Source organism: Monocercomonoides exilis (assembly GCF_001643675.1).
Source record: "Monocercomonoides exilis strain PA203 chromosome Unknown scaffold25-1336746, whole genome shotgun sequence".
NCBI lineage: Eukaryota > Preaxostyla > Oxymonadida > Polymastigidae > Monocercomonoides > Monocercomonoides exilis.
In genome coordinates this window covers 1,091,211-1,103,371 of record NW_027150570.1, presented here as the reverse complement: position 1 = coordinate 1,103,371, position 12,161 = coordinate 1,091,211, and the positions used below count along the sequence as shown (strand labels likewise).

The 12,161-nt window shown below is 36.3% G+C and overlaps 2 protein-coding genes across 2 annotated transcripts; both read left to right on the top strand.

Annotated features, from left to right (window-relative positions):
• Positions 1 to 2,457: 2,457 nt before the first annotated feature.
• Positions 2,458 to 3,157, top strand: MONOS_17646 (uncharacterized protein; the record flags this gene model as incomplete). The annotated part of the gene is made up of 4 exons (XM_067870585.1): positions 2,458 to 2,474; positions 2,544 to 2,551; positions 2,605 to 2,842; positions 3,097 to 3,157. 4 exons carry the CDS (start codon positions 2,458 to 2,460, stop codon positions 3,155 to 3,157), a joined length of 324 nt encoding a protein of 107 aa, XP_067726704.1.
• A 1,331-nt stretch (positions 3,158 to 4,488) lies between these two features.
• MONOS_1384 (uncharacterized protein) lies at positions 4,489 to 11,667 on the top strand (the record flags this gene model as incomplete). Its single annotated transcript, XM_067866579.1, has 3 exons — positions 4,489 to 4,922; positions 5,082 to 5,194; positions 5,270 to 11,667. 3 exons carry the CDS (start codon positions 4,489 to 4,491, stop codon positions 11,665 to 11,667), a joined length of 6,945 nt encoding a protein of 2,314 aa, XP_067726703.1.
• Positions 11,668 to 12,161: the final 494 nt, after the last annotated feature.

Genomic DNA, 12,161 nt, shown 5'->3' with positions numbered 1-12,161 from the left:
TGACAAACTTTCGCAACAACGGCTCTTAGCGTTTTCAGTGTGATTTGTTTTCTTATCTCTCTCAAATTTTTCAGAATTTCTGTGACTCATTTTTCTTGTTTCCTGGTCATCAATATGTTCTATTTCCCAATAACCTTTTTCCTTTTGTATCCGGTTCGAATGTGGCAGATAAAACTCGGTGTGCAGTTGAGTGCCTTTGCAATTCGCACGTTTGAAAGTATTTTCACTTTTCTAATTTTGCATGCGTCGAAGAAGGAACGAATAAATGAAACTTTTGTTTTTGAAGGGTTTCGATACAAGATGGATGAAATGAAGTGGAGGTCTAATTTTGGAATGAATCCTGTTAATGTTGTTTCAAATGAAGATATATTGAAAGTCGATAATGAAAAAGGCATTTCCAGTGAAAAGATAGACAAATATGGGTTATAATTTTTGAAAAGTCGCAACTGTTTAATATCTGGGTTAAATAAAAATATTCATAATTAGATCATTTTTTTTCAATTTATTCATCAAACTATTTTAATATGCAAATATAAAAATTCAAACCTATTTGATGAAAGAACATTTTCATGGCAGAGAAGCTTGATGAATATCTTGCAAAAAATGATCTAATTATGAATATTTTTATTTAACCCAGATATTAAACAGTTGCGACTTTTCAAAAATTATAACCCATATGTTAAACTGGAACAACCATAATAATTAAAGAATCATTGTTACCGACATTTAACAATTAACATGAATTGTGAGCGACTGTTTGGAAAAAGAATTTGGATCATCGTTTTTGAAAAGAAATTTGTGGTGAAACTTGAACTATCAAGCTGTTTTGCTTTGTGCACAATAAAATTGAATCACTTTTAAACTTTATAATACTTTATCAAATTTGTGAATAAATTGAAATTTCATAATTGCTAACTTGCATCATTAAAATCATGACATAATATTTTGCAACATGTCTAAATTTTTGTGAAAAGTTCCTTTTGTTTAATTTTCTAACAAATTGAAAATTTCATGTTTCGATCAAATTTCTGTTCCCAATCATGAAAATTCACAAAAATGGAAATAATAACATTGTTGAGATATTATTTTCATAACAGTAAAGTTTGGTGAGTGGAAACAGAAATTTGATCGAAATACGAAATTTTTATTTTCTTTGAAAATTAAATAAAAGGAACTTTTCAAAAAAATTTTGACACATGATATGGATTCGAAAAAAAGAACTCATTTTTTTCATATTTTATGAATAAAAAATGTTCATCCACTGAGCATATTTTTTTAATGAAGTTTTAGACAAAAATTTTCCTCTTTTTTTTGTTTTTTTTTATAGTAAAAACAAAAATTTCAAGTCTTTATCAAATTTTCTTTCCTTCTCACCGAATTTCATCAATATGGAAACAAATGCTGGATAATGTTATTTGTTCTATTCTGGTGTATTTTCGTGTATTAGAATGAAATTATGATGAAAATTTTCAATTTGAATTTTCACTTGAAAAATAAACAAAAGGGGTTTTTTCAAAAATAATAAATAGAAATGGAATAAAAACATAGTGCATTATGCAACAAAAAGTTAAAAAAAAAAATAACATCTTCACTCACAATAAATGTTTGAAAAAATGCTTTTAAAATTGGAATTCGATAAGAAATAACTGATTTTCATTTCTTAATCTTGTGAAAAAAAGAAAAATGAACGTTTTTATATTCAATTAACTATTGTTGTTTTTTTAAAAAATAATTAAAAACAAAAGGACAAAAATTCATTTACAGGGAAAACAAAGCTATACCATGTCATTTTTGACATTATATGCATTTTAGTTATAATCACAAAGCTGATTCGAGAAAAGATAATTTGATTTGATTTGAACCATTAAAAATGTTCTGATAACTGTAAAATCCAAATAGAACCTTATTGTGAGAGCAGCATCGAAAAAGAAAAGACCGGAACTACTCCATTTTTTTTGCGATGGAGATGCAGAAACAAAAGAATTGAAAGTGAAGGCATATTCAACTGAAGGAGCATTGTCAAATCCTCATTCAATCAGTGCAGTTCAACAGCCAGATCAAACAAAAAATTCTGAAGAAAGGCAACACATAAAAGTAGAGTCCGCCGGCATTCCCATTTTGAACAGTCAGAGCAAAACTGCTTAATAGCGGAGCAGATGTTGATTCCTTTGACAAAGCACCACAAACACCGTGCACAGAAACAGAGAATATTCCTTTGAGTGCACCACTATTTTTTTGCCAACGTTTTCTTCAATTCTTTATGCATTTATTTATTTTGCCAAGTGAAGTTTCAAAGATTTCAGTGATTTTGTCAATTTTCCAAATCCATTCCGATTTGCATTCTTCTTTGAATATATTTCCATTTCCATTGCAACTTTATCAGATTTGTCGAAAATGCATTGGTTGCTTTTTAACAATGAAAAGCAATGTTTTGAACATCACTTGAACATCAACCACATGACATTCATTGCGAGGTTTAAATCATTTTTTCATAAATTCTATTCATTTGACTTTCACATTCTCCATTGTCTTTCCCTTTTTAGGTATTTTAGTGGAGATATTTGAAGATATGCAGATTTTATTCAAATACATGCAATTGATCAGAAAAGGCTGTGATATTGAACGATAATGCATTGGAAGGATTTGCATGGGACGAAAAGACAACATTATTGGAGGAATTGAAAGCGAGCGATAAGAGAGAGAGAGAGAGAGAAGAAAAAGATGGAAACATAGTGAAAGGACGAGGTTACTTGGAGGGAGAAGGAAGATATGGAAACAAGGCAAATACAGGACAGAAAGCGAGGAGCAAGAAGTCGCAAAGCGAGAAGGGAGGATGGATAAGGTATTTGCATTTCGCAATGAGAATGCTTAGCTGGAGAAGAAAGAAAAAATGCATATGTTCTTGTTTGCAGATAATAATTGATTTTTTTGAATGATGGAAAATTTTCTGAATTGAAAAAAAGAATGTGATTGAATAATATTATAATATATAATGTGTATATTTGCAAAATGAATTTATTTTTGAGTGATAACAACAACGAGTTTGATTTCTTTCTTTGTTTATTTGCAATTTTTGTCATTTCTAATTTTTTCAAGAACATATGCAGAGAAGGTTTACATTATACGCCCTTTTAATTGGAACGAATGGTTTCTTTAAAGCATCTTTTATCAACGAGAAAAACAGATAAGACATTTTTGAAATGCAAACACAACTGTTCACAAAATTTGAAAAATACTAAAAATGGTAAAGGAGCAAGAAAGCGGGGAACGAATAACGAAGAAAAGTTAATTTGGATGTTTGCTGGTTAGAAGCAGACGAAGCCAAGTGAAAAGGTAAAACAGGTGAGAGTATAACGAGCAGATTGGAAAAGAGTGGAAATGAAGAGAAGAAGAAAGAGAGAGTGAATGATGAATGGCTCATCAATTAAGAGCAATGGGAGAATTGAAATTTGACAATTCAAAACAACACATTCAAAAGGTGATTTTGAGTTCATTAATTTGGATGAGAGATTTTCGACTTTTTGCGCATTTGTTGAACTGAAGTTTCTTTTTGAAAAGGTTTTTTTAAAATCTTTTGTTCAATTTTATCCTTTTATTTTATTTTATTTTTTGATATGCAAAAATTTCATCTGCATCAGCAAATACCGATTCATTCATGAAAAAACCAATGAAGCTTCATGCTTTGGATATGCTCCAAATGTATTTCAAAAGCCCACAAAATGATTTGCTGAAAGAAAGATTTTTTCAATTTTCCATTGTGTAAAAAACCATTATTTATTTCGATTTGATCATCCGGAGAATATTAAATTTTTTAATCAAAATTTATTCTCATTCCGCATGAGAATGCATTTGTGCATTTTGGTATGTTTGATTCTTGGGAAGACATTTGAAGCACAATATGTCTCTGGAAGTGCCACATTTCGAAACAAAGGTATTCTTTTGAACTGTAATTTTTTCAATAATTTTCTTTATTTGTGTTCAGGTTATTCAAATGATGCACAATATCTGTCAGAGGCTGATAACAATTATTTATTTGAACATAGTTCATTTTTAGAAGTGAAAAGATTACAGTCAGGACTTTCTACAGTGAAAAACACATTTTTGGGGCTCCACAATTCTACAGTTGGACTGAAAATTGTGGCACTTGAATATTTGTCTTCTCCTTTGATGCTTATAACATACAAATCAACTATAATGATTGATTCCTGCATTTCCCACCAAAAATCAACATCTCCTTTTCTTTTGCAAAGTGGGGCAATCTGCTTCACAAATATGAGTTTGATCCCCCAAACGAATGTTAACCCCTCCAGTCTCATATTTTCATCTGATGATTCAAATATTGCTGTTTTGAGAAATTCCATCGTTGCAGATCTGACTGTTTCATCATCAGGTTATTTCCTATTGTCTGGAAAGAGCCAAAGCGAACAGATTCATGATTGTGCCTTCAGGAACATGTCTGTGAAATTAGACAATTATAGTGATTGCCAAATGGAGCATTCATGCTGCTTGAGTTCAATGGAGAATTGCCTCATTTTTTCGTGTGTGAATGTGTTTGAAGGAGGGATCTCAAGTGGATCATTTTCTTCAGAAGAATTTGTCTGCAGAAACACATCAATAAACTTTGGAAAAAGAGAAATGAATGCTCTTGAGAAAAAAGGACAGATGAATATAACTGATAGCCAATCATTTTCATTGTGCGAATGGACTGATTGCACAGCACCACAAGGAGGTGCTCTTTATGTGCATGACAATTCAAATGCCATTCTGAAAGTTGAAAATTCTTCTTTTATGAGATGCAATGCTTCTTTAACAAGAGGTGGAGGAATATATGCGTTGATAATTGCAGAATGTATTGTGCGTCATTCTTCCTTTGTCCAATGTTCGGCTGCAGCAACTACAAATTATGGGGGAGGAGGCATTCTGTTTGAAACAATATTGACACGGCCAATAGTTGAAGATTGTTTGTTTCAAAACTGTTCTTCGGGAAACGATGGAGGAGCAGTTGAACTTTGCCCGACGAAAAGTGAAAGACAGAAAGAATGCATTATTAATTCATTTTTTGATAACTGTCGATGTAACAGTTCTTCTGATGGTGCAGGGGGGGCAATTATCCATTGGGATCCAACGGATAAAGTTGTTATTTCGAACTGCCTGTTCTGTAATTGCTATTCTATGTATGCAGGAGGTGCTGTAGGTATATTAATTAATAACTACAACAACGGAACATTGCTATATTATTGTTTTTTCCACAACAATACATGCATCTCAGGAGGACATGATGTTGCTCTTCATGGATCAACAGAAAACAACATAGATTCCACCTGCTGTTCTACAAGACAAACAGAAAATAGAGTGAGTACAAGTTGCTATTTCGTTGTCGATAGAAGCGAATGGCTGCGAAATGACAGTAGAAGAATTAGATATGTCTCCTCAGTACAAACAGAACCTAATTCCATTGATACATATGCATGCGGACGAGATGAAGGCCATCCTTGCTGCACCATCAACCGCTGCCTCACTCAGCTGATTCCGGAATTTGTTACAGATATCGAGATACTTGCAGGTACAATTGCAGAGACCAAAAGTGTGAATTGTGACATCAATGTTTATGCAATATATGGTCAATGTGATTCAACAACAACTGTGCAGACGGAATTGGAAGCAGCTGGGTTGTCTCTTTTTGCTGTCTCGACAGGCACATTGACTGTGAGAGACTTTGCTCTTGTGCATAACTTTATTCATCCGAATAACCGTGGGTCAAGGCTATTTGATATTTCTGGAGCAGGAGGGATGAGTATCAGCAGACTGAACATATCTGCTGGAAGTGGGCAATCAACAGAAACAGCATTCACAACAGAGCTGATCAATGTTCAGAATGGTGTGCTGCAGATGGACAATGTGAACTGGGCAAAGACGATTTTGACAACTTCATTGTTTTCGCTTTCTTCGACAAATGAAATATCATTGACGCTTTCGGAGTGTGCCTTTGATGGGGCTGAGAGAACAAATAGTGGAGCAGCTGTAATCTCATTTTCTAATGACAAGACAAACATTAAGCTGAATTCATGCTCATTTTCTGGTTGTGGGAGCACAGGCTCAGAGAATGGAGGATCAATGATGTTATGTGCAGGGAATGAAAATGAAGTGAAAGTGAAAGGTGGATCTCTCGATGGATGCTTTTGTTCGGCATCCAATGGTCTTGGGGGAGGAATTCTTCTTCGATTATTGAATGAAAATCCAAATTTTCTGATCTCCTCGGAATTTGGAACGAACACAGCCAAATGGGGAAGTGATATCTTTGTCATTTCACCCAATCTGGAAGAAACTGCAAAATCACAAAAAATCAAGTGTGTTACAGGTTCACTGGATTTTTTTGATAAAGTGCGAGGATACGACAATGGAAACACAAGCGTGGCCATTCCTCTGTGCATCTATCTCCTTCCAATTCCAACAGAAATATGTGTGAGCAATTCTGAGGCATCTGACCATTCTCATTGTGGAATAGTCCAATTCCCCTGTTTGACTTTGAAGCACTCTCTCACAAGGCAAACAGGAGAAAAGAAAGTTATTGCGAATGGAATGATTATGATGGCTGATGAATTGGCCTTTGCTGATCAAAAGCATGAAATCCGAGGAAATGATGATGAAAGTGGCTGGACAGTCTCTGATTCGAGTGCAACATCCAATTCAGCGATGATAACAGCAAGCATTGAAACAGTCTTGTCAAAACTTATCTTCTCTCTCCCATCTTCCCTTCCTCTTCATTCCACTTTCATTTCTTCTTCTTCTCAATTAACTTTGTCTCAATGTTCTTTAACTCTTCAAAATTCTTCATCAGAACTGGTATCCTTATTCTTGTCCGTTGAGTCAGGGATCCTGATACTCGACAAATTCTCAGCTTCATCGATTGATTTGAGGAGAAGTCCATTGATCTCATTGTCTGGAAGTGGAACAAAGGCAGAGTTGATAAGCAATCAGTGGCTGAACATGACGAACTGCACTTTCACAGAAATCGAAAGAACAGCTGGAAGTGGAGGTTGTGTGAGCATTGATAATAGCAATGATGAAAATTCAAATGCAGAAATAAATATTGAAGAATGTGATTTTGATGGATGCTCTGTTTTGGCTGATGGAAGCAGAGGAGGGGCTATCGATGCTCAGTTGAAAGGGAGCATTCAAATGAATGTTATTTCATGCACATTCACAGGATGCACAGCACCAGCAGAAGAACGGAAGATTGGGTTTGGGGGAGGAATGGAGCTGAAATTGATTGATGATGATTCTTCATTTGTGATCTCATCACCTGTTTTTGATGCAGGCAAGCCAAATATTGCAAAACATGGAAATGACCTGTTTGTCGAATCGCCAAGCCTGACAAAGAGCATCACAAATGCATCGCTTCCGTTTGTATCTGAGAATCTGAATGATATTTCCTTGGATTCGATGAGAGGGTTTGATGGAAGTGACACAACAAATGCCATTCCACTGATTTATTTCTGGATTGCACTTGGATCAGAGATATTTGTTGGAGGCGAAGGAAAAGATATGGGTGCTTGTGGGTTTTCGGATTGTCCTTGCCTGTCAATCGATTATTCTCTGGATCGATTGCCAGAAGGAAATGAAAAGAATATTAGTATCGTTGAGAAGGTGATTCTTCAGAAAAGTGTTGATGTGAGCGGAGTTTGCATAAAATCAAATGATGAAGAAATATGCTCATTGGAATCTGCTTCATCTCTTGAAGGAGCAGAAGAAGAAGCAATGAAGATTCAGGGAATTACAAATTTCGAACTGATAAACTTTGTAGTTCCATCTTCATTCGCAAGCGGAGCTAAGACTTTGCTGCACGTTTGTTCAAGCAATGGATTGTTGACTGTGACGGACTGTTCATTCACTAAAATGGAAGAAAGCAGAGAAGAAATAATCAGCTATGGATTGATCAAGGCAGATGGAGGCACGGTTCAATTGGAATTGGTGACAATACAATCGCTGTCTTTTTCAAAGGATGTGATTTCTGTGTTATCTTCAACGATGCTGAACATCAAAAATCTGACGATGAAGAATGTTGATCTGGATGGATCAAGTGGATTGAGCATATCAAAGAGTGCAGCTGAAAGGATAAGAAGGATCAATGAAGCTGATAAAAACATAGTTATTGAGTGGAGTGTATTCGAAGAAGTCACCCAGAACACAACTGCTGATATTCCTATCATTCGAAATGACGATGATGATGAGCCATTGAAAACGGTGATAAAAAACACAACGATGAAGAAGTGTGGAGGAACGAGGTGCGGAAAGGGAGGGGCAATATTTTCCCTGTTGAATGAAGGAGGAAACTTTGAGTGCTCATTTTGCACGATTTCTGAGTGTTTCTGCTCGAGCACAGGAAGAGGTGGGTGGCTGTTTCTGGAATGTTCATCGATAGCTGAGCAGCCACTGAACTTTGTGCTGTCAAATATCACATTCAAGGATAACTCAGCGTTTAGAGGGAGAGACGTGTATGTGAAATGCCACTCACTCGAAAATCAAATTGCAGATGAACAATTCTTGCTGGATTTCAGAGCGCCGTTTGTGAAGGAGCGGGCGATATGGGGCTGCACAACAGACTCGTTTGTGGGGGAAGAGGATCTTCTTCTGAGAGTTGTGAAATATCAGAGCGAGACGATATTTGTGTCTTCTGCTGCAGACAACCACGAAGACAGCAAGCAATGTGGAGAGTTCGGCAAGCCTTGCGAGTCGCTGAATGTTGGAATTCAACACATTATTCCATCACGTTATTCGCAGCTATTGATATCAGAGGAAACAATCGTCAATGGAGAAAGCAGTGCTTTGAATGTGATCATCCGCTCGCTGGAATCTCCTTCAATCGCTTTGGTGCATATGAACTCAACAATTGCTGAAAATGAAGGAAATATTTTAACTTCCTCAGAGAATGTTCGGATTGAGAGATTGAAATTCAACTTTGGCCAGCCATTTTCTTATTCAGGCAGTTCAATCATTCGTGAAGCAAATGGCCAACTTTCTCTTTTGTTTGTTGATTTTTCGTCAGTTGGACAATCGGATGATACTCGACCTGTTTTTCTGAACTCAACATTGTTGAACATCGGAAATGGAATTCTTCACATTGACAACTGTTCAATATCAATGCTTTCATTCAAGAAGTCTTCTTTTTTGTTAAGCGGGGATGAGATCAATATTACAAACATCAAACTGGAACAGATTGAATCAACAAGAAATGTTGTTGAGATTGGGCAATGTGGAAGTGTTGTATTCAATGGAATTGATGCAGATGGGGTGAAGCTATCTGAAAGTGGTATCCTTGAGATTAACGATTTGTCTTCAGGAATAGTTTCAATTGGAATCTCCTCATTCAACAACTGTTCGAGAAATTCAGAAGGAGCTTCTGTTCTCTCTGGTTCATCAACTTCTGCTCAAATAACACTTTCTAATTGCTCGTGTTCAAACTGTTATTCCATGTCTGACAAAGGAAGCATTATGGAGATGAACAATGGAAGGAATATTTTGATGGATTTATGCAGATTTATTGGAGTTCTTGCGAAAGAAAGGGAAAGTGAGAATATGAATATAATAACAGATATCTGTCAATGGAATGGATCGCTTGTTCATTCAACGAATTCTTCATTGGTGATGACTTATGCAACAATGTTGAATGCTTCATCAGGTGGATTATCCACATCTGCTGGTAATTTGACAATTGAGAAAGGAGAGTTTGAGAACAACAATCCATTCATTGAAAAATATCCATCAGTGAGAAGAAACATTCTCTGCACAGATTCTGCCTCACTGACAATTTCGAGCTTAAAAGGAGGAGATGGGTTGAAAGATAATTCTTCTCTTTGGATTTTGAATGATAGATGCACACTTGATGGAATTGCAGGAGAAAGGGCATCACCTTTCTTCATTCCCAGACTGGAAGATGTTTCAGTGAATGAAAATGGAAGCAACATTGGAATTAAATTCAAAGGATCACTTCTTCTTCCTTGTGACTTATTATTCAGATTAACATTCAAAACAGAGGAAGTGGAGTTGGTTGAGACATTTCAGTTTGAGGAAGACAGTTTTGTTTCAGAAACGGAAGTGACTGGAACAATTCCATCAGAAAATATTTCATTGGCTTCAGCTGATACAGAGATATCTGTTGTGATTTTGTATGGAAAGCTATTAGCAGAGACTTCTCCTCAGATTCTGAAAAACAAAACCGAATCAAAGAATGAAAATGAAAAAGTGGTTGAAGGAGGGAAAGAAGGGAAATCTTATTGGTTGTTGATTGTTTGCATTGTGATTGTTGTAATACTGCTTGCGGTCATTATTGTTCTGGCTGTTCGATGGAGAAAGGAAAAGAATGAGAACAACGATCTGAGAGAGATTGTGAATGATAATATCAGAAAGGATCCGAAGGCGTTTGAGATGGCGACGATGGAGATGTCACCAGAGGAGCAGTGGCGAAGAGCAGAGAGGGAAGCAGAGAAGAAGAATGAAGAGAGAATCAAGAAGAGAGCATATGATACGAATATGCAACATTCAGAATCATCAGAGCATCTTTTGGCTGAGAGCGGCTCCACTGAATACATTCTGGGAAGAGATTCAAACAAGATTCCTGAATGGGCATTGGAAAAGGTTGAAGAAGAGGAGACAAGAAAGCGAACACCATCGCCATCCATCTCATCCACTTCCACCACTTCAACAACTGATTCAGATTCAACTTTTGTTCGAGGGGAGGATCTGTGCCCCACCACCTCATCAATGTCGAATCTGGTGGATGCCATGGCCTGTTCATCCCCTTTTGAGAAGCTGATTGTTGATCTGAGGGATTCGTTGTTCATGTTATTGCATGGGAGGAATGAGAAGAAGGAGATGGAAATTGGGAGCCTTCAACAAAGGGAGCAAACAGCTGCCCAGATCCTGTTCTGGGTGGCGAATGGGGCACTTCACTCGTTTGATGAAATGGAAAATCCTCTTCAATCGCTTGCCAATCTGAGTCCACACATTGTGCTGTTTTCTGAACACATGGTCATCTGCATTGTGATGCACTCAGACTTATTGTCTGATGATTCGGATTCATCGTCCGTCTCATCATCAACTGTTGTGACTTCTGCAAGTGATGATGATGAGGATAGTGACTCTCTTCCCTCATCAGCCTTTGAAGACGAGGATTTCTTTAAAAAAGAGTGCTTTAGGTGGAAGGCACCAGAATTGTTAATCAACAAGAAGATGGGAGCAGCAAAGGAGTCAGTTTCGTTCTCGATTGGGATGATGCTGTGGGAGTGTCTGACTATGCAGATCCCGTTTGGGGAGTACGAGGCAGAGGTGGCTGGAGATAAGATAGTGAATGGAGAGAGACCGAATATGAAAAAAGTTGAGGGGTCTCGGCTGAAAGGAGTGGTGGAGAAAAGTGTACTGGCGCAGGCGCCAGACAGAGTGTCACTTTCAAGTATGAAGAGAGAATTCATTAGATTATTTCCAACGAATGCAGTGATGCTTACAGCAACAGATGCTCTTTGCTATTCAGGGGATAGCAATGAAGAAAGGTGCGAAAGCATTTCTCGAAGAAATAGCAGAATAGTGGAGTGTGTTCTGATAGATGAGAACAAAGATGATATTAAAGTTGGCGATGGAAACGGCCCAGACAACAAATTTAATAGAAATTGAAAAGTGATTAAAATGAAAAGAAAGATCATCTCAAAAAGATGTTGAAGGATGAATATAAAACGCAATTATTATTCAATTTGAATGTTTGATGTGTGTCTGATAATGAACACACACTCTTGATTTATTGGAAGAATCGAAACTGGACATCGACACAAAAGATGCTCATTAAAAATGCGAAATGTTCAACAAACAAATTTCCTTTAGCTGAACGACAAATTGTTTCAGAGTATTTTCAATTTTTTTTATTCGTTTTATTTTCATTATTTTATTGATTCTTTAATTATTTGTAATTCCATTTGCAAAATTGCAATGCAGCAGGCTAAGCCTTATGGTTGGTGTGGCTGTCATTCTCTTTTGCTTTTTTCTTTGTATTTTTTTCATACATGTTTTTGATGTGAAGAATCTGTTTTTTTCTTATATGTGTAAATAGTCAATTATCTTTGTAACTCAAATTCGATGACTTCTCTTTTTTTGAGTTCATATAACAATTCAAA